General features: G+C 35.6%; 1 protein-coding gene across 11 annotated transcripts in view; it reads right to left on the bottom strand.

Moving 5' to 3' along the window:
* Positions 1-26,672, bottom strand: part of EVI5 (ecotropic viral integration site 5) — a 234,458-nt gene that overhangs the window by 45,717 nt on the left and 162,069 nt on the right. For all 11 annotated transcript variants that reach the window (XM_070786098.1, XM_070786103.1, XM_070786100.1 and 8 more), the window contains one exon: positions 21,045-21,140. In XM_070786098.1, the coding sequence (XP_070642199.1) occupies positions 21,045-21,140 (96 nt within the window). The remainder of the gene's footprint in view (positions 1-21,044; positions 21,141-26,672) is intronic.

Below are 26,672 nucleotides of genomic sequence, written 5' to 3'. Positions count from 1 at the left end.
TCTGTAAATTTTTCATCAGGTAACAGATTGTTAATAGCCCCAGAGTTATGTTCTTTAATATAACCCATGAATGTGTAGAAAGAAATCTTTTACTTAGAGTAGTGATTCTGGTATTCAACCACCTAGATTGTTGATTAACAACCTTAGGCATATGTTTTCACCTGTTTTGTTCCTGCAACTTTTGGGAGCTTTAATCATAGAAAGAATAAGGTAGAGATGGCTGTGGTCAGGATGTGACAATATTCTGTTACTGGAATATTTTCAACCTATTGATTGAAAAATCATAAATGCTGTGGTCAGCAGGGAAAAAAATGAATTATGTATTTGTGCAAGGCACAGCAGAAAGTAGACATTTTAATGAGAAATATCTTCACCTATATCTACTATACTCCAACATACTATTTAAAAGGTTGAACAGTTAAGTATGGTGATGCATATCAAGCTAAAAGATGGAAAAGAAAACGTGAAGTGTATGCTCTATAGCTCTATGGAGCATGATTTTGCATGTTATGCTGCAACAAAACTGAGATAAATGTTGTTAAGTTGCTTTGAACAAGTGTCTGGAAGAAAACTGTGGTTTAGCAGTGTACAACATTAAAAAGTATTGTGGCAGTGAGAAAAGAGGCAGGGGTCCAGGTTTGTTTAAATTCATGAATAAGTCTCATTTTTAAAGAGAAATTGTAATAGCCAAGCCTAAGAGTCCATTCTTGTTTCTTTTTTTATCTATGTTTTTAATGCTGGTTATAACTTACCCTATATTGCCACAGGAAGGACACTTCCTTAGACAGGAAGATAGCAGATTTTAAAAGCTGTGTTTCAAGTCATAGGTTTTTTTCATACTCTTTACAACCATATAATCCGCTTAGAAGATTTTGTTTTTTTAAAGAATTTAACCAGTTAACAGCTACTTAATATACTAGATGTGTAGATGAGGTAGTAGAAAGCACCCTAGATCGAATATAAAAGCATGGAGTCTATCATTAACTTCTTGCAAAATTTTTCTCTAGCTTTTTAGTTTTTAAAAGTTTTAAATCTACCAAAGAGCTGAAATTACAGTACAATATCCATATACTCCTTAAATTCACCAATTACTCTTTTGCCACATTTGCTTTTGTTCTATTTATATGTATTGTTTGAACTATCTGAATGTTAACTGCAGGTACCACATTTTACTACTATATATTCCAGCATGCACCCTCTAGAAGTTAGTAACTGTCCTACTTAACCTTTTAAAAAAAAAAAGCATAAAACAACCACTCATTAAGCTTTATCTTGCTTACTGAGAGTGCTCATTGCTAGAAAAACTGTAACTGAAGAAAACATGATTCATCTTCTGGATAGTTGAAACTGTCGTATTTTACTTTGCTTTAAATTTCATGTCATGGGGGTTATCATCTCAGTGAAATATTTATCTGTTTGTTTCTTAGTTTTTTGTTTTTGATACCACAAACTTAACTCCAAATACGTACTCTTATGCATGGTAGAGCAGCTTTTGTCTCACTTTTTCCCCTATGAGGAAAGGATATATGATGATGTATCCATTTACTAACGATAAACACTGTTATGCTAGGCTGAGTTAATACCGGACAAACCCTTTGGGGAGTACTGTCTAAGAAACCAAGACTTCTGAAGAATTAGTTACAAAAAGCCTTTCCAGATCTATGCAAACATCATTTTATCACTCTGTCATTTTACATCCATCACTTTTTTTTCTCTAGATTGTCCTTTCCCAGCTTGATGACAATTATGATCTAGATCTATTATTTCCATCCTCTGGATTCTTATGTCAGCACTTCTTTCTCTTAACCAGATTTTCTCCAGACTGATAAACTCATAATAAGTGTTCTTTTTTGGTAAGGTGCTTTCCTAGAATATTGTCCTCATAGATGAACTGATCTAAGCACAGCCTGGTGACAACAGCACTAGAAGATTAAACAGACTCATGGCTAGCTTATCAAAGATCACACGGCTAGCCAAGAATAGAAATCAGATTTCATTACTAGTACCTTAATTCTAAGACAAATCACAACAGGAAATGTGCTAGAATTGTTTTTTTCCAAAAATGACATTGCTTATGCTACTCGTTTATCTTTTTCTGGACCCTCTGTAACGAGTATTAGTAAGCCAGAAGTTGGGGATTTCAGTCCTTAGCTGTCAAATTTTCTCATGTACCTTCCTTAGCATCAGATGACCATATATATGACTCCTATATATTCATCTCAAGGATAAGACATGCCTTTCTGTGGCCTGTTTAAAGGATACACGTACTGATAATTTTGCTAAAAAGCATCTTTATCAACCTATTAGATCTTGACAGGGGCACTTCCCTGGCAGTCCGGTGGCTAGGACTCTGCACTTCCACTGTAGGCAGCATGGGTTCAATCCCTGGTTGGGGAACTAAGATCCTGCAAACCACGTGGTACAGCACCTCCTCCCCACCCCTGAAAGAACTTGACAGAGAGCCAGACACTTTAAGTATAGAGGGTCAGTGTGAAAAAATTAAAATATTACTTACAAATTCAGTAATCCCATCCCATATTAAGTCAAGGGAGACCAAGTACAAAAAAAACAAAGAGAAACCAAAGACAGCCACATGATGTCAATAATAGTTTATAAATTTCAAATTAGTAACTCATACTGTGGTGTTGGAGAAGACTTTTGAGGGTCTCTTGGACAGCAAGGAGATTCAAAAAGTCCATCCTAAAGGAAATCAGTCCTGAATATTCATTGGAAGGACTAATGCTAAAGCTGACACTTCAATACTTTGGCCACCTGATGTGAAGAACTGACTCATTTGAAAAGACCCTGATGCTGGGAAAGACTGAAGGTGGGAGGAGAAGGGGACAACAGAGGATGAGATGGCTGGATGGCATTATTGACTCAATGGACACAAGTTTGAGTAAGCTCTGGGAGCTGGTGATGGACAGGGAAGCCTGGCATGCTGCAGTCCATGGGGTTGCAAAGAATCGGACACGACTGAGCGAGTGAACTGAACTATAAAATTAATTCCCTTTCTCAACAATTTCAGTGAGGTGGTTTGGCTTGGCTCTGAATAATACAGTTACATTTTTCCAGAGTCATTTTTCCTCTGTATATATTCCTCCATCAAACATTAATCACCTTTAGCTTAGGATGTGGAGTTCATCTTTTGTACACTGGAACTTAAATACTTGAGGAGGAAAATGCAAGAAAAAAATTTTAATTAAAAAAAAAACAAAGACAGTAACAATTGTTTCTATTCATACTCCTCAGAATTGATCAATGTTAACATCTTGGAATACGTAATATGTGCAGCCAGACTTTAAGAAAAATAATTGTTTCTGTAAAATTTACATGTTCTCTTTAAGCAATTTAAGAAAAGCTAAAAATACAAAAATGAAAATTAAACATTAGTTGAAATTAACAGGAAAACAAAATACAGTGAATGCAAAGCGTATCTTCAGTATGAGAGATAATTTCCTTTTTTAGAAAACGTCAAAATAAAAGAGATTACAAAAATAATTAAGATGTTGGAGTCTACATTTTATTAACGTTTTAAATGTGTGTGGTATTGATCGACTATCTTGCTTGGATATGAGTGCATTTATACCTTCTTTCAAGTCCCCTTCCCCTCCACTTTTAGATTTTTATTAGCTATGTTATTTTTACATTGTCAAAGTTTATTAAAAAAATAAAAACTCTCTCACTTGTAACCATTATTCCCATATTTTTAAAGTGTTGGTTCTATATTTAAACAGATTCAATATTTTTCCTTTTTCCCAAATTGTGCCTGTATTTCATCATTCTTTATTTTAACTTGTTTTAAGTTGGATTTCACTATCTAGTAATTTTTTTCAAGATTATGAGAGTAGTAACCTACCAACCTTTTCACACTGGAAAATGTCAACCTGTTTGTCTGGTTTACACATTGTTTGACTATAATATTTCTGGGTCAGCCAAACTCAGAATGTTGTAGACTAGCACTAAGATAACTTTCTGCAGTGATGGAAATGTTCTCTATCTGCACTATCTAATATGGGAGCTAGTAGCTACTGTGCAACATGAGGCTACAACCACAAGAGACTGGCTACTGGCTATTGTACTAAAGACTGCAGCATAGCCATTGCTGTCGATTTCTGGCACTGAATATGCTGTGAGCAATCTGGAGGACAAGTCTTTAATCTTCCCATATAACTTTGTACATAATTTGCTTTAAGTGTTTATGGAGCATTGTGTCAAATTTTCCTAGAACATGGGGTATTCTTTTAATTTGCATATTTGAATCTTCATTAATTTCAAGGACCTCTTCTTGCTTATTTTTGCACATATCTTCTTTCCATTTGTGGTGGGATACCAATTATCCTCAGTGTTAGAGTATCTATCAAGATTAACTAATACGCTTTCCCTTCTTAACTTCTACATTCACTGTGAATACCTTCTCAAGCTTTTCTTCTATGCCAATAGTCCAATTTTCAGCACGGTCCATTGAATAGGTGATTCTTTTGTGATTTCTGCAATGGTGTTCGGTTCAATTCAGTTCAGTTACTCAGTCATGTCTGACTCTTTGCGACCCCATGAACGGCAGCATGCCAGGCCTCCCTGTCCATCACCAACTCCCAGAGTCCATCCAAACCCATGTCCGTAGAGTGGGTGATGACATCCAACCATCTCATCCTCTGTCGTCCCCTTCTCCTCCTGCTCTCACTCTCTCCCAGCATATTCTAAATGCTCTAATGGTGTGAGTTACTCATTAAGTCTTTTTCTATCATATTTAAAATCTATTATCTGTGCCCTCCAAGCTCAAGTTTGTTTTCATTTCTCCATGGTCTGAGGGATAGCATGGGGAAAAGAAGAACCTACCTAAACAAGGGCTCTGTTTATTCTTCTGAGATTTTCTTGGATATTTCGTATTACCTAACTGGGGGGATACAGGCCAAAACCTGGCCTTCAGGATTCAGATAATTTCCGAAATAGAGTGTGTTGTTCCAAGGCCTTCACTTTAATTAAGACTCAGATGTTCACTTTCTAATCTCTTTCACTGGGTTGTTCCTCCTAAAAGTTTCTACAACATCTCAGTCAGACATACTTATTTTCCTTCTGGCCACATCTGGGATATGACTGAATGCTCTGAGGGTTTTGCTGACTTACTTATACAGCATGGTGACAAAGGAGAGGGGAGGATAGTTGAGGTTAGAAGCTGAGCTCTAGTAGGCCTTTGTGCTCTAAAACAATTTTCTTTCTTTCCTTAGCTTTTCCTTTGAAAGTTTATTTGAAAGACTAAGAGCCTTTTAGTGGTAAAGCATATGCCTTAAAAAAAATTACTATTTTGTTAGATGGTTGGGGTAGGAAATTATAAGAGTAGTTTCAATCTACCTCTGGGGCAGTATTTAAACAAATGAATTTTGTTCAGTATTTACACACCTGAAACTTATATAATACTGTAGTACATCAATTATATTTCAAGAAAAACAGTACTTTGAACCTACCTGCTCTTGTGGCATAAGAATATTAAGTTTTCATACATATGGCTGCTTCCTGCTCCCTAAGATTCATTCAACAATTATTTTTTGATCACCCATTATATGCCAGGTACACAGTATAAACCAGTAGATAAGACAAACAAGGTTCTAATATATTACATGTGTCTGTGAGTTACTTTTTAAAGTGAAGTTAATTTCAGACACTTATAAGAGCTACAAATAATATAAAACATGATGATGAAATAGAGAGTAACAGCATTAGGGATTTACTTGACAAAGGTGGTCAGGAAAAATTTCTATGAGTTGGTGACTTTTAAATTTAGATATAAATGACGAGAAGGGATCAGCCATGGGAAGATCAGGGAGCACAGCATTCCAAATATAGGGAAGAGCAAGAGCAAAAACCTGTAGGAGTGAATGAGCTTGGTTCAAGAAACAAAAAGAAAGTTGGTGCTGCTAGAGCATGATGTGAAGGGGAATGCCATTTATGATTCAGTCACAGAAGTAGGCAGGAGCCAGACCACTCAAAGACTTTAAAGCCAGAGAAGAAAGGTGACATTTTTGCTAGGCTGACCAAGTATTCTTCATTGCTATTTTCCTGTAATTATTTGGAGGCTCTAATTCTTATTTCCATTCTAGCAATGGTTACATCAAAAGTTATTTAAATGTAAGTACATTAAAAAATTATAATGGTAATCAAATAAGTTCACATGGTATAAAAACTGAAGTGCTCTTTACTCTTCTGCACCAAGCCCTTTACTCTCCACAGACAGGCTATGATAGATATCACAGCAGACATCCCAATGTACTTACACACACACGGATACTTTTTAACATACACAAATGGAATTATCACACACACTGTCTATAATTTTTCTCATTATGTCTTGCAGAGCTTTCCTTATTCTTTCTTAAAGATACAGACTTTTATAAATATGCATCTACTATGGTTTAACCATTCTCCCTATGATGAGTAGTTAACCATGCTTTTAAATACTAAAAATGTTAGATTTATGCATCCATCTTAAGAAGTTACATAAAGAGTACAAAGCAAACCTAAAATAGGAAGTAATAAAGGAGCGGGAATAAAACGGGGTGGGGGGTAGCTTATTGTTTAAATTGCAATTGTTTGCTAGTATTGTGCTGGCCAGTGGTATTAGAAATACTGGCTACGGTCAGTTCCACTGCTTTCTCCTTTCTTGAGTGCCCTACAGATATCTAACACACTACCCAATTCTAAACTGAAACATCATTAGTTTTTAAACTTTTATACAGGAACTCTTGAATAGGAAATCAGTACTTGATATACTTTAACATTTTAAGCCTGACAAAGTAAAACTTAAAACATGGTTTACAAATAGATATCACACCCTTAAAGGAAATAACAGAAACAATTAGTAATCTCTCTATGCTCTCTTCATAGAGATTTCAAAATAAATCTAAGGTTATACATAGGATGTGGGTTTTTCGCTCGGAGTAGTATTACAGAAGGTTTGTGGTATTAGAAGGGGTCATGACACAATGCAGGTTGCTTAGTTTCAAATGCAAGTGTAAAGCTTACATTAAAAAATATTTTAAATTATACCCACAGATAAAAAATGTAACAAAAAGAGAGATTATGCTACATAGAGATATATAAGAGCTCTTTTTCTACCCAGTAAAAATTAAACCACTTTAGAGACCATTAAAAGGCACCGTCTTGACTGTTTTAAAGGTTAAATAATACTTTTTTTTAAGGCTATATTATGAAACTATGTTCAACGGTCACAGAGGCAACCATATTAACTTGCAACAAGAAGCGGCACAATTTCTAAGTCCTAATGTGATATTTTTCGGTTAAAGCAAAATATATTAAGTAAATTATAACTACATATGAAATTATGATAGTAGCAGAAAACATAATGATTTGAATAAATCCGTGACAGTTGATAAGCAATCACTGTGATTAATCAACATAACCTTACTGAAACATCAATAGCAACCACTAAGCTTTAGTAGGTTTTTACTGATTTGCACTTTGCCTTAGGAACAATTATTCAGAATAGTAAATGTGGTAAATGGTAGCCTCTCCATGACTTCAAGGTGACTCATTTGAAACATCTAAAAACAAATCATACTCATATCATGTACTATTGGTAAGTTTCTAAAACAATTTCCTGTAATTTCAAGTCACAGACAAAAAGGTTTGAATACTCTTTATGTTTTAGTAACTAGAAAAAAAAAGTACATATAAATATTTTTAAGAAATAATAAAGTAAGTTGAAAAGTATGGAACGGAAAATAAAATTTTTTCTCACTATTAAGATTGATTTAATTGCATTTTCTTTTTTTTAATTGGAGGATAATTGCTTTACAATATTGTGTTGGACTCTGCCATACATCAACATGAATCAGCCACAGGTATAAATATGTCCCCTCCCTCCTGAACCCCCTTTCCTTCTCCCACCCCATCCCATCCCTCTAGGTTGTCACAGAACACTGGGTTGTGTGCCCTGTGTCACATAGCAAATTCTCACTCGCTATCTATTTTACATATGGTAATATATATATTTCTATGCTATTCCCTCAATTCATTCCACTGTCTCCTTCCCCCACTGACACAAACACATTTTTAAAATGATGTTTCTTACTAGATCAGTTAGATATATACATGAAAAAAATAAGCATTTGCACAAGGTCCAAAAGCTAGAAAATATTTCTTATAGATCAATTTAATTAGAAACAGATCAATTTTGTGACCTATACTTAAAATTCTATCAAATTTCAGGGGTTCCTAAAAACCATGGAATTTTTATAAAGCACTTTCAATTTTTAAAAAATTTAAAAAAAAAATTTTTTTTTTCCCCACCTGCATTGCACGGCTTGTGGGATCTTAGTTCCCTGATCAGGGATTGAACCCAGGCCCCTTGCAGTGAGAACACTGAGTCCTGACCACTGGACCTCTGGGGAATTCCCATAAATTATTTTTTATAACAGACTTCGATTCTCAAACAGTTTTAAGTTTACAAAAAACTGAGGAGAGTACCTTATACTCCTCTGTACCGTTTCCCCTATTAGTATCTTCTGTGTTGTTACAATTAATGAACCAACACTGATACACTGTTAATAACTAACATTTAAAGCTTATTCAGATTTTCTTAGATGTTTTTGTTTTTGGTTTTAAACCCAAGGTCCTTTCTCTGTTCTAGGATCTATGCAGGATACCCCATTACGTTTGCTTGTTGTGTCTCCTTAGGTTCCTCTTGGCTGTGATAGTCTCTCAGATTTTCCATGCTTTTGATGACCTTGACAGTTTTAAGGCATACTGGTCAGGTGTTTTGTCAGATGCCCCACTACTGAAATTTGTCTGATATTTTCATAGCAAGAATGTGATTATGGGTTACTGGAAGACCACAGAGGTAAAGTGCCATTTCATCACATCCTATTAAGACTATATACTATCAGTGTGATTTACAACTGTTGATGCTGATTTGATTATCTGGGTTAGGCAGTGTTTTGTCAGGTTTCTTTTCAAAAGTGAGTGTTGGGGACTCCCCCGGTGGTTCAGTGGTTAGGAATCTGCCTTCCAATGCAGAGGATGCAGGTTCAATCCCTGGTCAGGGAACTAAGATCCCAGGTGCTGCAGAGCTACTGAGCCAAAGCGCCACAACTAAGACCCAATTCAACCAAATAAATAAATATTAAAAAAAAAAAAGTCTTTTTTCCTTACCCTTTCCATTCTGGACTCCATGGAAGGAAGTCACTATGCACAGCCTATATTTAAAGAATAGAAATTTATGATTCCCTTTTAAAAGCAGAGTATCTACAAAAATTATTTGGAATTCTGCATAGAGATTTATCTCTTCTTCCTCATTTATTAATTTATTAACTCACTGTACCTTGATCTATAATCTACTACTATGTTAATAATTTTTTCCTATTTTAAATATTGTTCCACCTTTGGCCACTGGGAGCTTCTTCAGTTGGCCCCTCTCTGTTCCATTAATGTAGGGTTTTATTTTATTTTGTTTTGGAGCGCTTCCTTACTTTCTGACATTGTAAGATATCCAGGCTCATCTTGTATAATTCCTGTTCCAGGCCTGGAATCAGCTATTTCTCTGAGGAGCCTTGGTTTCTTTTACTGGAGAATGGTATTAGAAATCAAGATCTATTTGCTAAGTGTACATAAACTAATTTATTTTTTAATTTTTTTGGCCACATTAAACCACTTATGGCCTCTTAGTTCCCCTAGTAGGGCTTCCCAGGTGGCGTAATGGTAAAGAATCCTCCTCCCAATGCATTGCTGCTGCTGCTGCTAAGTCGCTTCAGTCATGTCTGACTCTATGTGACCCCATAGACGGCAGCCCACCAGGCTCCCCTGTCCCTAGGATTCTCCAGGCAAGAACACTGGAGTGGGTTGCCATTTCCTTCTCCAATGCATGAAAGTGAAAAGTGAAAGTGAAGTCACTCAGTCGTGTCCGACTCTTAGCGACCCCATGGACTGCAGCCCACCAGGCTCCTATTGCCTGGGATTTGCCAGGCAAGAGTACTGGAGTGGGTTGCCATTGCCTTCTCCGTCCCAATGCACTAGATGGCAAGAAACTCGGATTTGATCCCTGGGTCAGGAAGATCCCCTGGAAAAGGAAACGGCAACCCACTCCAGTGTTCTTGCTTGGGAAATTCCACAGCCAGAGGAACCTGGCAGGCTACAGTTCATGGGATGGCAAAGAGTCTGACACGAGCAAGTACACATACACAGGGACTGAACCCTGGTCATGGCATGAAAGCACCAAGTCCTAATCACTGCACCACCACAGAATTCCCTAAACTAATTTTTAATAACTCCAAGATGATCACTGATATTGAGGGTCTAATTCTTAATTCTTTCATTAATTCTTTAGACGCTGTTAAGAGCTGGTCTCAGGTAAGTGAATAACATCCTTCATTACTAGATACAGCAATATCTTAAAAACCTCTAGATACTTAATCCCTTTATATTTATTGCATACTAAAGCTGGAGACCAGAGAACCAACTCTGAACACTTGAGTTAAAAAAAAAAAATTAACGTAATTTTCAATACCTAATGACCAGATAGCAAGCTGAATAAAATATTCTGTATACATTAACTCTCTTTGTTGAGAACTAGTATTAAGACCAGATAAAATTACAAAATAGCTATTTTCCTAACTTTAAAATGCTTAAAAATTCAAGAAAGATCATGAAAGAAAAATGAAAAATATTTTAATATTTAAATAAGTTGCTCAAAACAGAAACCATTGTACTTAAAGGGGGAAAAAATCCTTCAAAAAGAAGTCTGTTAGTAAAGAGTATAAAGAGTATAAACTACCACCTGCTGTGAAACTATTAACAAGTTAAATTAGCTCAGAAAACTAGGACTTACAAACTAATCACAAAGCTTCATGATAAACTCCATCATTTAGTAATGTCATTGTAATTTCACATTATTAAGATACACTTTAAGTTAAATGGTAAAGATTTTTATCACTTCCTCTCTATCTCTGTCAAAACTGCCTACTGATCTGGGTACACTGATTTAAATCTAACTCCCTCATTTTATGTCAGAACAGAATTCTGAGTGGGTGTTTTTAAGCCAAGAGTGGTTGGGGTATTGCCCATATGAGGCATCCCTAGAGGTGATCTATTGGGCAAACTAACGAAAGTGGGTAAATGTTACTGGGTACCAGGAAAGGAACAAAAATCTGGATTTGAATAGAACTGTTTTAAATTTAAAACTTTTCATTATTTATAACAAAGCAGCATTAATTTTATAGACGTGCTTAGCTCACAGAAGCGTTTAATATGGTTATGACAAATTAATATGTTTATCTTTATAAAAATCAAAACACAAACTCAATTCCAGTTAAATATCAGAAGGCTTGGGTTCAACTCTCATCTGTCTTCCTCCATGAACTGAGCAAAAACTTAACTTTTCTGTGTTTTGTTCTACCACTTGGAAAGTGCAGAGAGTATTAATACAAAAATATAGTCCTCAACTAGTAAGTAACATTTGGATCAGTAAAATAAAGGTGGAAAATTCCATGAAGAGAAGGAAATAACTTTTAACCACTATTTCCTCCCATCTAAGTACTATGAATTCCTACAAGCATATTTTTTTCTGAATGAAGTTCAAATTAATCTTTTTAAAAAGGTTAAATGTCATCTAACTGATGACTCCTATGCTCAGAACCCTCCCATGATTTTCTGCCTTACTAAGAGAAGGGCCGAAGTCCTTGGCCATACATATTTGGCCCTATTTACCTCTCAGACTTCCTCTAACGTCCCCTCTTACTCCACTCGGGGACTGAGACGTGCCCCTGGCATTAGGCCCTTTGTTCGTATGATTCCCTTAGCAGGGCATTCCTATCACAAATCTGCATTACAAATCTTTGCTTTAAAAACCCCTTCTAATGAGTATATGTGGTACATACACTCATTAGAAGGGGTTTTTTAAGCAAAGATTTGTAATGCAGATTTCTAATGAGCCTTTCCAGATCACATTACTTAAAATAGCAATGGTAGCCTATTTCAACACCCGAACACTCTCCTTTTCCTACATTTTTCTATTGTACTCATCATCTTCTGAATCACACACTATACTCTGTGGGAGAGGGAGAGGGTGGGAAGATTTGGGAGAATGGCATTGAAACATGTAAAATATCATGTAAGAAACGAGTTGCCAGTCCAGGTTCAATGCACGATACTGGATGCTTGGGGCTAGTGCACTGGGACGACCCAGAGGGATGGTATGGGGAGGGAGGAGGGTGGAGGGTTTGGGATGGGGAGCGCATGTGTACCTGTGGCGGATTCATTTTGATGTTTGGCAAAACTAATACAATTATGTAAAGTTTAAAAATAAAATAAAATTAGAAAAAAATAAAAAAAAAATTAAAAAAAAAGATTCATTTGTTTTGTTCATCCTATTTCTTTCTCTCCCAGTAAGCTTGACTGATGAGGAAAGGAATCTTTTTTATGCGTTTTGTTCACTAATTCTTATAAAGTGTTTAGAGTAGTGACTAGCACATAGCAGGTATTCCATAAATATTTGCTGAATTGAAACTAATACTCCACTTAAATAATTTAATCTGTTCTCCACAATCTGGGCTTTTAAATGAGAATGATTAATATAATATGAGATGAAATAACAGAGCTCTATAACAGAGGGGGTTATGAGAGCAGAGACACAACAAAATTGGCTGGACTGGCATCATCAGGGAAGGCTGATCAATTAATCAGACCTTTGAAATGATAAGCAAGATCAAAGGAGGAGAGAAGAAAAACAGAGTGAATCTCAATGACAGATTCAAAGAGTTCTTAACTAGTTTATGGTGGCTCAAGCACAGGTATATGCTGGGAAAAGCAGGAAATGAAGTCAGAAAGGGTGGTAAGAATCAGAGCAGGAATGGTCTTGTGAGAACAGCCAGAATTTGAATTTCATCCTGAAAGCCATGGGAGCTATCAAAAGACACAGGTGAAGAACAGGGAACTAAGCTGTAGGAGTGAGTCTATCAAGAAACTCCATATAATTAACATGACAGTACTTGTAAAACTAAAGAAAAAAAAATTTCATTTTAGTTCTGGAAGGAATTTAAGTTACAGAGTGAGTTCTTAAACTTACAATAAAATCTCAATGCTTCAGTTTCCTCCACTATTAGATGGAATATTAACAATAACTAGTATCATATGACTGTTACAAGGATTAAATAAGTAAATACAAATATATTGCTAATAATAATGCCTGGCAAGTTTTAAGTATTCAATAATGCTAGCTATTAATACTTTAAATACACAAAAATGAAGACTAACTTACAGTGGACAGAAATAAGTTCACCTCCCCCCCAAAAAAAGTCAAAGCAATTCTTAATTTGAAGCTACATCTAATTCTTAGAAAGGGATAAATTGATTATCTGGGGTGGATAAAAATTATCTTAAAGGGAACTCAGAAGACTTTCTGCATTTTGGTTGTAATTTTTGGAAGCCCTTACAATGCTGAGTGTGATCTTTTACATAAGGTCATTGATAAGCTGATTTTCTGGAAACTAGTTAGGGAAGAAAGAACACTTGATAACTTGATACATGCTTTCTCATTTAATACCAACTCTAAAGCAGATAACTTTAGGTTTGAGTGAGAAAATTCAAAATCAAGTTAAATAACTTGTCAGACAAGACAGCCAAGAAGTTGTTTGTCTTCAAAATCTATACCGTCAACCAATCAAAAAACTCTCTAGCAATTACAAGAAAACAAAAAGACAAAAATTGTGACCACAGAGTTACTTAGTATTCTAAAATTCTCGTTTCCAATAAAAACTAAGTTTATTGACCATTTTAATTCTGATCAAGGTACATCATATTTATTTTTGCAGGCTACTTATAGAAATTCCATTAATCTGAGCCATTCAATTAGTTTGTAAAGTATATGTGCAGATAGCAAGAAAAAAATAAATTCCTCCTTTAAAAGATAACAATGGCATCATCTCACATGTAATTAAAGCCATTAACAATTGTTGTTCTGTCTCTCAGTTACGTCCAACTCTTTTATTATTACTGGTGTTATTAGTAACACCAGTAACATTAGTTAGTTATTACTAATATTATAAGTTAACTAATAATAAACATTTATTAATAATTAAAACATTTATTATTTATAAAACACTTATTATTAACTAATAAGTGTTAGTTATTACTAACACCAATAATGTACATACATTTTCAGAGCTTTAAATTCTACTCAGTGATATTGCAAAGAAAGGACCCAGGCTCAATCACTCCTTCTGTCTAATGGCAAATGCACTTAGGCAGAGTCTGCATTCATTTTATCTTTCCTAGCCACTAGTGACCTAATGATCAAAGTACAAATTCATAAATGTGTGAATACAGTGGTAACTGCTAAATTAAAAAAAAATTCTGAATACTCAAATTACATACAATAAAAACCACTTACTGTAGAAACAACAGGTGAACAAATTATTATCTTAATTTAACTTCTTCAAATATAAATTTTTGAATGATGGTTATATACTAAACATTATATACCAACACTGAGAAAGACAGTGACTGCATAAAACAGGCAAACATTTCTCTCTTATGGAGCTTCCATTCTAGTGGAGAAGTGGACAACAACAAAAATGTATAATTTATGGCAAGAAACAATTGTTGTGAAGAAATATAAGTAGCATAAGAGTACAGTGATTAGGATATGAATATTATTTTAGATAGAAATTTGGCAACAGGAGCTTTATCTAAGAAAACTATAGAGACCTGAATGATGTGAGATCATATAGTATTTAAAGTTCATAATGATTACTCTGAAAAATATTAAAATAATATACATGATATCATATTTTTTATATTTAATGTCACTTTAGAGTTCACCCCTTAATTCTATAAGGGTATGATCTGCTTCAAACAAGCATTACATAGTGACTAAAATCCATTAATAAGTGTCATTCTGCTTGAGAAGGAGGAAACCTCAGCAATAACTTTTACAAATAACTCAGGAAAATGGCTAAAATTTGAAAGATGCCACATTTAAAAAAAAATTAAATTCACTATGAAACATTAATGTAAAGTAGCTCCTCCAAAGACTGTGGAAAAGGCATTATTATAAAGAACATTAAGCATATTACAAATGTAGTTCACTCAGAATAACATGGCAGGGTAGTGATTATGAACCAGACCTGAAAGTTTCACGTTGACTATAGACTCTTTGAAAATAAATACAATAAACTTCAACCTCATAAGTATATCTTCTACAGAATGCTACAGTATGTACATAAATGAGTATTTCCTCATCTAAATGAGACATTCACAAAAGTACAATTTTCTTTACTACTTTTTTTTAAAAGTAGCCTTTATTTTTATCAATAACTAATTGCATAGTCATGTAATTTATGAAATGAAGGGTTTGGAAGAATTTGATTTGTGGGTAAAATTTTTATTTACAAGACAGCAATAGTAACTGGAAGAGTTGGTCTTGAAGAGATTTGAAGTATAAAAATATTTGACTAAGTTGAGTTCTCCCCCTAGTGGAACTTGAAAATGATCTAAAATATTTCCATGATTAAACATAACCTAAAATGTATTGTTTTCGTAACTGAAAAAGGAGTTTAGGATTTTAACAAAAGATCTATTTATGGATTTTAACTTGTATATAATAAATAAATGAATGAAGGTTGAATCATTAAGATGTTTATGGAAAACATAGCAAACTGGTCAAGGAAAACTCAGTAAGCAGAATGATGTAAAAAGCAGAGGACTAGGGAATACAGGAAAACAGCAATTTTCTAAAGACATGATAGCTTGTAAAAGGTACAAAATTTTAAAAGAATATAAAAACTTTTAAAAAGTGAGAGCGTGTGTGTTTATGTATAGGTGCTAGGGAGAGAGGATAGGGTGGTAATGGTCAAAGAAGAGGTTGGAGGTGAAAGTTTCAACAATAATGAAAAGCCTACCATTTGTGCTGAGGAGTTTTGATGTGATTTAGTAGGTAAAAGGTAGTCAATAAAGGTTTTTATGCCTTAGAAAGATAATTTCGGTGGCTCCATGGGAGAGCTCAGGCCGGAGAAAAAGAAGTTGAACAGCAAGTTGTGACGTTCAGGTAGGGATGAATGCAGATACATTAGGGAGTAGCAGGGAGGAACAGAAAGGCCATGAAATTTTTTTTTTTTTTAAGTTTCTGAAATGAGTAAAATTACCTTTGATTTAGTTTTATATTTACCCATGACTTTTATCTTTTGAAGAAACTGAAGAGCTGGACATGTTTAATCTATATGAATTATTAAGAAATACCTGAAACCAATCAATCCTAAAGGAAATCAGTCCTGACTATTCATTTGAAGGACTGATGGTGAAGCTGAAGCTCCAATTCTTTGGCCACCTGATGCGAAGAACAGAGTCACTGGAAAAGACCTTGATGCTGAGAAAGACTGAAGGCAGGAGGAGAAAGGGCGACATAGGATGAGATGGTTGGATGGCATCACTGACTCGATGGACATGAGTTTGAGCAAGCTCTGGGAGCTGGTAACGAACAGGGAAGCCTGGCATGCGGACGCAGAGTCGGACACGACTGAGTGACTGATCTGAACTGAACTGACTGCACTGAAGGCAAATCTACATGAGTAGGTGAGCAGTTGAAATGCTAGTAGGAATGTTAACTAGCACAAACACTGTGAAAATAACTTCATATTCTCAAATAAAGTTGAAAATGTATATACTCAGCCTTGATAAATACGGCAGAACATTAATAAAGGCATAATAAGTGAAGTCCCTACTAAGTTTGAGTAATTTGGTAAGAGATGATACCATCAAACAAGACTTGAGATACCAAAGTATAAAAACACTGGATGGAATAGAAACACATTTGATTTTAAACATGTTGAATTTGGAGTTCCTGTACAGCTTTCAGGAGGAACTCTCTACTGTCCATTAAAAACATTGGTCTACTGATCAAAAGGCATAATATGTTAAAAACAACAACAAAAGACAAGTTACAAAATGGAAGTAGATATCTATAAAACATAACATATGACAGAAACCATCACAATATTGTATAGTAATTATCCTCCAATTAAAAATAAAATAAAACTTAAAAGAACTATATATACATACGAAAAAGATAAACAACCCACATGAAAAAATACAGAAGATTGTAATAGGCACTCTATAGAAGATGAAATCCAAGTTGCCAACCTCATTAGTTGGAAATTTCCAGCAAATGGAAATTAAAATCATGATGAAATATAACTGCATACCCACCAGACAGGCATAAATTAAAACATCTGACACCACCAAGTGTTGTGGAACAACAGAACTTTCATATGCTGTGGTTGGAAGTTAAAACTGGCACAAACACTTTGGAAAACAAAACTGAAGATCTGCATGCTTATGACCCAGTCATTCCACACCCTGCCATACATACTAAAGAAACTTTTGTGCATTTGTGGTCAGTATAGTGTATAAGATTGCTTATAATCACAGCATTGTTTGTAACAGTCCCAATCTGAAAATTTACAAATGACCACTAAAATTAAAATGGACATACACATTGCGATATATTTATAAAATGGAACTGTTGCAATAAGAAAAATGATGACCCACTAAAGTAACAGTGAACAAAGAAAGAAGAGACACAAATATTCAACATGACTCTACACGAAATTCAGAAACAGAAAACTAAACTGTATGGATGAGAGATGAATACAAAGATGACACTGCTGCTAAGTCACTCCAGTCGTGTCCGACTCTGTGCAACCCCATAGACGGCAGCCCACCAGGCTCCCCCGTCCCTGGGATTCTCCAGGCAAGAACACTGGAGTGGGTTGCCACTTCCTTCTCCAATGCATGAAAGTAAAAAGGGAAAGTGAAGCCACTCAGTCGTGTCCGACCCTCAACGACCCCATGGACTGCAGCTCCTCCGTCCATGGGATTTTCCAAGATGACACTACTATAAGGTAAAGCAGAGGAGTCACTGCTATAAAGTTCAGGATAAGGGAGCAGGGTGTGATCGCACAGACTTCTGGAATACAGACAATATTCTATCTTGACCCAAGTATTAGTTATATGGATACTGTTTTTACATATAATGTAGCTTTGTTTTATGAACTTTTCTGTATACTATGTTCATAATTTTTTTTAAAGATATAAGATTATGGGACTTCCCTGGTAAGACTCCATGCTCCCGACGCAGGGGGCCTGGGATCAATCTCTGGTCAGGGAAGAGATTCAATGTGCTGCAACTAAGAGTTCGCACGCCACAACTAAAGATCCTACTTGCCCCAACTAAGACCTGGCACAGTCAAATAAATAAATAATTTTTTAATAGGGTATAAGATTGTTAGAAGGAAACATGCTAGGATGGAGACAGATTAGAATTTATTGTTGTAAAGATGGCCCTTGAAGCTATGTAAGTGAGGTCCTTCATTGTACACTGAATAGTTTTTAAAAACATAAAAATCTTGGATTCTCAGAGGAATACAAACACACAGAATTGAAAACAACTTCAACAAGCAAAGAGTCAAAAGTGGATGGTGCTAGGAAAGCCAAGAGAGGAAAAAAGCTAAGAGGACAAAGGGGTCAATAATGACATATGAGATAAGCTCCAGCCAGTTAAGTATCGAAAAAATACCAATGAACCAGCAATTAGGATTCACTTATGAGACATTTGAGGCTAACATACTCCTATTAACAGTAAAAAAAAAAAAAAAAAAAAAAAATTTAATAGTAAAATTTTATGCATTCCTTTTGTTTTTTAAAACTGGTGAAATACGTGTTATATTCCATTTTAAACAAAGCATGCAGCATACCGTTCTTCATTTTAATTAGCATTTAAGAATCAACAAAAGGAGTAATCAAATCTTGCTATTTTGTGACTAAGATGTACAGAAATGTGACAAAATTTTATAATTTTCATGATATAAAAGGACTAAAACTAGAATTGCATATGATAGCATGACTTAAATAGCTGATAACAGATATCTTATGCAGTTGGTTCTTGTCTGAAGTTTTTCTTTGAAAGTGAAAGTCACTCAGCCATGTCCAACTGTTTGCGACCCCATCAAATTCTCCAGAGAATACTGGAGTGGTAGACTTTGCCTTCTCTGGGGGATCTTCTCAACCCAGGGATTGAACCCCGGTCTTGTGCACTGCAGGTGGATTCTTTACCAGCTGATCCACAGGGGAAGCCCAAGAATACTAGGGTGGGTAGCCTATCCTTTCTCCAGAGGATCTTCCCGACCCAGCAATTGAACCAGGGTCTCCTGCACTGCAGGCAAATTCTTTACCAACTGAGCTAACAGGGAAGCCCTAAAGTTTTTGTGGATATGCAATAATTTCTGGGGAATACTATCAACAGAACATAAAGGATACTGTTTTATAAACTTCTGCAAATCATAATGTGTTATGATTACTTTTGACCCAGATCTTAAATTGAAATTTACAGACTAAAAGGCATTTCAGGTGGGAAGAAAATTCTAGATGTTCCAGCCAAAACTGTATTATGGGTTGGAATAGAATGTAATAACACATTTTTAAAAATAAGACTTTTAAACATAATACTTTGCCCATAATGCAAATAATATAAATCAAATGTATTTATATTATACAGTAGTTCATAATTGACAAAACACTTATTTTCAAAGTTTTGAATTTTCTTTCAAAGATAGCTTTGACAATAAGGAAATACGATACAGGTAACAAAAGGAAAAATAGATAAGTTGGACCTCAAAAATAAAAACTTTTGTGTATCAGAGGACATTAACAACAAAACAAAAAGATAGCCCACAGAATGAGAGGAAATACCTTGAAAAATATTTGCATATACTGATATGGATTGACCTTGAGAATATATAAGAAACTTCCATAACTCAACAACAATCCATTTAAAAATCAGGCAAAGTACTGAACCTACCATTTCCCTAAAGAAGACATAATGGCAAATAAGCATATGAAAAGATGGTCAACATTATTAATCACTGGTGGTGGTTTAGTTGCTAGGTCGTATCCCAGTCTTGCAACCCCACAGACTGTAACCCACCAGGCTATTCTGTCCATGGGATTTTCCAGGCAAGAATACTGGAGTGGGTTGCCATCTCCTTCTCCAGGGGATCTTCCGGACCCAGGAATTGAACCTGGGTCTCCTGCATTGCAGGCAGATTCTTTACCAACTGAGCTACGAGGGAAGACCTTTATTAATCACTAGGGAAATGCAAATCAAAAGCACAATGAGATACCACTTCATACTCATTAGGATGACTACTTAAAAAAAAAAAAGGACAACACAGAGAATTAACAAGTATTGGTGAGAATGTGGAAAAACTAGTCCCCTGTGAATTGTTGGTAAGAATGTAAAATGGTGCAGCTGCTATGGAAAACAGTATAACAATTCCTCAAAAAATTAAACACAGAATTACCACATGATTCAGCAATTTCACTTCTGGGTATATGCCCCCCACAAATGAAAACATGGGCTCAAATAGTCATTTGTACACTCATACTCATAGCAGCATTACTCACAACAGCCAAAAGGCAGAAGCAATCTAAATGTTCATCAATGAATTAACAGATAAACAAAAAGTAGTAGGCACACACAATGGAGTATTATTCAGCCATAAAAAAGGAAGCAAATTCTGATACAACATTACAACATGAATGAACCTTGAGGACATTACCCTTAGTAAAAAAAAGCCAGTCACAGAAAAACAAATACTCTATGATTTTACTTACATGAGATTAATTAGAGGAGTCAAATTCAGAGACAGAAAGCACAAGGGTGGTTTCCAGGGGTTGAGGGAAGAAGGGAATGGGGAGTTGTTGAATAGGCACAAAGTTTCAGTTTTACAAGGTGAAGAGTTTTGGAAATTGGTTACACAACAATGAGAATGTACTTAATGAAACAGGCTGTATACATTAAAATTGTAAATTTTACTGCAGTAAGTATTTTTTATTGCAATTTAAAAAACTGGACTTGGAAAGAAGTGTTGAATACAGAAACACAGTCATTAGGATGAAGACAAAAGTCACTATCCAGGTGCAGAGGAAAGGGGAAATAACTGCATTATTACTACATTTACTTTACTATTTTGATATGGTACCTGGATTTCAAGCTCAGCAATGTGCTGCTGTAGTTCAGCAACAGCTGCTATGCTATCTGCTTCCCGGAGTCTCACAGCCATCACTTCTTCCTTGTTCTAGAGTGGTAAACAAAACAAATCAAAAATAAACCACACAATAAACCAAACCATTAATAAAATACAAACACTGTACCTTGCCTCAAATTTAGAAAGTAACAAATAGACCCCTGATTAAATCAGAGGGGAAAAAAGTGCCATTATAACTAACACAACATTGTAAATCAACTATACTCCAATAAAAAAACTTTTTAAATGCCATTATATCTTGAACTTGGTATAAAATGAAGAATAAATATACAGAACAGCATTCCATATTTAAGAGCACTTGTATATAAATATGGCTCAAACTTTTAAATTAAAAGTTAACAATTAAAACTATTAAAATTACTGTTGACTGTGAAAAATTAATTTTTTATCCAAGAACAATTATTGAGAACTTTCAAATATGTAACTAGGGCAATAGATTGATAGGGAATATAGACACTGTATATTAGCTAGATAATATTTTTAAAATTACATTTTGAGGCAATGAATGTTAATGAATATTTACTTTATACTAAAAAGGAGATAATAGAAGAGAAAGATGGGATATACAAAAATATATAATATTGAGGAAATATTAACTTCAGTTGAAATTTAGCAATCAGTATCAAAAATGTGCAGCATGGTGACCATAGGAGAAATTAAGCACCTGACAGTAATATCAAAATTTTTTAAAATTTCAAACCTAGTAAAAATATAATTAAACTTTTAAATAAAAATATATTCATTCTTTTATCTTTTTAGATATGATCCTGGTACTTCTTTCAAGCAAATATTGCTTTAAATATTTTTGCCACGTTGTACATGGCCACTAAGTATAGTTTCTGCACCCAGTTAATGACCAGCTCTCAAGCAAGTGTGTGCGTGCGTGTACAAATATGTTTGTATGTATATTTACAATATATTTTAAATCTAGATTGAAATAGAAGATGTACAGTATGTAACAGTTAAGACATGTAACACTCATTATTATAAATTCTATTTAGTCAATATACTCTCACAGAATGCTTTCCTTAATTTTTGCCAAATCTTGTGTCCATAAGTCATCTACCACTGAAAATGAGGAAAAAGTAAAGTGTTGATGTGAACTCTGGCTAATTTTTGTTCATGTTATTTATTCTGATAATAGAGTTATTATCACTCTGATAACAGTGATCAAATACTGGAAGATAATTTCCTCAATATTACTGTGTTATTCATAATGTTAAGACTAAAGACACAACACATTTTTAAGCTTTAACAGTCTAGAGAAGGACACAAAAATTTTCTTTAAAGGGCCAGATAGTAAATAATTTCAGACTATGGGTCATACAGGCTATCACAACTACTCTGTTGGCCCCTGGAGTGTGAAAGTGGTCACAGACGATATACAAATGAATAGGAAATAAATGAATATATTTCAATATACAAATGAATGTATTCCAATAAAACTTTATTTACAGAAACAGGCAAACAGATAGATTTGGAACATGGGCTATAGTTTGCCAACTTCTGGTCTAGATAATTAACAAAACAGTAAGTCAAGCTTTGATTTGTAGTTTGCCAATTCATGTGGTATAACTACTCCCATCATGGCTCCTTTCAACTTGACATAACATTAGTGAATATTAGTGAAGATAACATCAGTGGCACACCATGGTATGTCTACAATACAGATATAGTTAAGCATAAATAATCTGAAATGCACAGATAATAGTAAAATGTAAAAATTAGGAAATCATGAAGTTTGAGTATTTACTATCATTATTTTATCATAATTTGTTAATTACATTAAATAATTTAATTTTTAATATGGCTGTTTAACAATTATGTCACAAAATTCCTGAAAATTTAACAATTGGTTCTTGCAAGCCTTTACCAGCTAGTTCCAATACACCATTGTGTCTATGTTTAATAAAACTCAAATCTCTGTCACTCCCTTATTTTAAACACTTTAATAGTACTCCACAGATCTTGAGATAACAGGTTCTTTTACTGGTGTCCAGGATTCCCCATGATTTGGCTTCCCTATCTACTGCTCTAGCTTCATATATTACCAGTATTCCTTATCACACACTCTCCTCCAACTTGAATGAACTTTTAGTTCAAGCAAACAACCTTCTCTGTTTTGCTCTTCACATGTGCTGTTCCCTTCGCCTAGTGAACTCTCTGTTGCCTTTCGTCAACTGACTCCTACACATCCTTAAGGTCTCAGCTGAATCATTCCTTAGTGAGCTTTGCTTGAACCATAAATCTAACACTAAACTCACATTACAGGATACAATGTACCACCTCAATCATAGCACCACTCATACTGCATTGTAATGGTGTGTCTGTCTGTATCCTTTGCTAAGACAGAGCCCCTTGAGGACAAAGATCTCTTTCCAACAGCCAGCACCACCTTGCAACCACTGAGTGCGCCACTTAAAAAGCCTCATCCTTTAGCTTTAGCTAACCCTGAGATGACAGTAGCCTCAGATGAGATCAGATCAGATCAGTCGCTCAGTCGTGTCCAACTCTTTGCGACCCCATGAATTGCAGCACGCCAGGCCTCCCTGTCCATCACCAACTCCCGGAGTTCACTGAGACTCACGTCCATTGAGTCAGTGATGCCATCCAGCCATCTCTTCCTGTCGTCCCCTTCTCCTCCTGCCCCCAATCCCTCCCAGCATCAGGGTCTTTTCCAATGAGTCAACTCTTCGCATGAGGTGGCCAAAGTATTGGAGTTTCAGCTTCAACATCAGTCCTTCCAATGAACACCCAGGACTGATCTCCTTTAGAATGGACTGGTTGGATCTCCTTGCAGTCCAAGGGACTCTCAAGAGTCTTCTCCAACACCACAGTTCAAAAGCATCAGTTCTTCAGCGCTCAGCTTTCTTCACAGTCCAACTCTCACATCTATACATGACCACTGGAAAAACCATAGCCTTGACTAGACGGACCTTTGTTGGCAAAGTAATGTCTCTGCTTTTTAATATGCTGTCTAGGTTGGTCATGAGTGAAGTCGCTCAGTCGTGTCCGACTCTTTGCATGGATTGTAGCCTACCAGGGTCCTCTGTCCATGGGATTTTCCAGGCAGAATACTGGAGTGGGTTGCCATTTCCTTCTCCAGGAGATCTTCCCGACCCAGGGATTGAACCCGGGTCTCCCACATTGTAGGCAGATGCTCTACCATCTAAGCCACCAGGGAATGATCTCCTTGCAGTCCAAGTTGGTCATAATAGTTCCTCCAAATACTCATTAATTATTGCCCTATTGTGGTGGTTGTAACAAATTCTTTGATACTCTTTCCTTCAGGAGTTGTAACTTAATGCCCTTTCCTCCACTTGGACCATCATCTAGGCTCAGTAACCTGCCTGTAAGGAACAGAGTATGAGGGTGGGGGGACTTCTGTAAGTGGAGAAAGCTAGCAGATACCAACTTAAGCAAATGACCAAAGTTAATAGCACCAGAGGTAATGCCCCCTGATGGGCTTCCCAGATGGCTCAGTGGTAAAGAATATGCTGCCAGTGCTAGAGATGCAGGTTTGATCCCTGGGTCAAGGTCCCCTGGAGGAAGATGTGGCCACCCACTCTAGTATTCTTGCCTGGGAAATCCCATGGACAGAGAAGCCTGGCGGGGCTACAGTCCATGGGGCTGCAAAAGAGCTGGACACGACTTAGCAACTGAACATATACATGCCCCTGATATAATATACTGAGAAAGGGCCTAAGACACATAACCTTGGTCTAAGCATAAGAAAACATCAGATAATCCTAAACTGAGGGATTTCTACAGCATACCTCACAGATCAAAGAAGAATGAGACATGATGGGGAAATCTGAATGAAGTCTGTAATTCAGTAATAACATTATTACTAATGTTCATTTCTTAGTACTAATAAATGTGTCATGTTTATGTAACAGGTTAAAATTAGGAGGGGCTGATTAAAGGTTATATGGGAACTCTCTGTACCATCTTTGCCACTTTACTGTAAACATAAAATTATTTCAAAAGTAAAAGTAAAAAACTGATGCAAAGGACTTCCCTGGTGGTCCAATGGTTAAGAATCTGCCTGCCAATGCAGGGGACAGGGGTTTAATCCCTAGTCCAGGAAGATTCCACATGCTGTGGGGCAACTAAGCTGTGTGTCACAACTACTGAGCCCAAGCGCTTCTGAAGCCTGCAAGCTCAAAAGCCCGTGCTCCGCAACAAGAGAAGCTACTGCAAAGAGAAGCCCCCGCACCACAACTAGAGAGAAGCCCCCACTCACCACAACTAGAGAAAAAGCTCTTGTAAAGCAAAGACCCAGCACAAACAAAAATAAAATAATGAATAAAATTTAAATAAAAAACTGAAGCAAATATAGCAAATCAAAAAAATGTATCATGTTTTTTATCCTACCTCTCAGTGGCCTCCCACAGCATTTAACAGTAAAACTCAAACTTGTTACCATGACCTATAAATATCTACATGGTAAGAAGCTAAGTCCTAGCTTACCTCCCTGGCTTTATCTTATTCAGCTCTGCATTATATATGAGACTCAGCAACCAGGTTCTTTCCTGCTTTTTGGGTCTTGATCTCTGACCTTTTTCATCTAAGGATCTCCCTCCTACTCTTCATATGGCTGGTTCTTTCTTATTCTTCAGCTCTGATACCATCTCCTGGCATTTGATCTTAATTACCACTTCCTCTAACTTCTCACTCTATAGAACATTATTACTAATGATCTTTTCTATTTCTTATTTATTGTTTCACTAAACATTAGGTCTACCTTCTCCATTACTGTATCCCCAATGCTTATAAGAATAACCTACAAGAAGACACCCAAATATTTGACAAATATGTATGCTGATGTTATCATTCTTTGAAGTCTCATAATCTCACCTCCTCCAATCCTTATTTGAAAATCACTGATCTAGAACATATAAATTGCATCTAATTAAAATGAAAAGACTTTATTATACAATTTATAAGAAACATGATAAAGAAACAGGTACCATCACGCCCTGCAGGTCAAAGCACAAAATGGTACAAACCTAAGGAGAGTAATTTGACAAAAACTAAAAAAGTACCAAGGTATTTACTCTCTGACCAAGCAATCAAATTTATAGTAACTTATTCTATAGAAATGTGTAGATATACCTCTATACATCTGAAAATATGTATGTACAAAGTCATTCACTATACACTGCTTGTAGTAGTAAAACACTGGGAACAAACCATGAACCCATCAATAGGGACCTAGTCAAGGATACTGGGGTATATACATGCAATGGAAAACAATGCATCTTGGAAACTAACGAGGAGACTCCAAGCACTGATAACTGAAAGCTGGACAAAACATATTAACATAAAAAGCAAAAAGCAGAATATATTATTGTCTGCTAACTTTCACATAAGACTGTGAGAAGAAAAAGTATATACTTTTAATTACTAGTATCTGCCTAAAAGAAACTCTAAAGGAAGTTATCAGAAAATAATAAAAGCCATTATCTGGGGAAAAAATAAAGGGGTATATGTGGTAGTGTCAGGAAGAGAGTAAGATAAAAAGGATTTGAATGTTTTCATTTATATTTAGCTTTAAAA

Source organism: Bos indicus, chromosome 3 (assembly GCF_029378745.1).
Source record: "Bos indicus isolate NIAB-ARS_2022 breed Sahiwal x Tharparkar chromosome 3, NIAB-ARS_B.indTharparkar_mat_pri_1.0, whole genome shotgun sequence".
NCBI classification, from domain to species: Eukaryota; Metazoa; Chordata; class Mammalia; order Artiodactyla; family Bovidae; genus Bos; species Bos indicus.
This window is presented reverse-complemented; position numbering and strand designations above follow the sequence as displayed.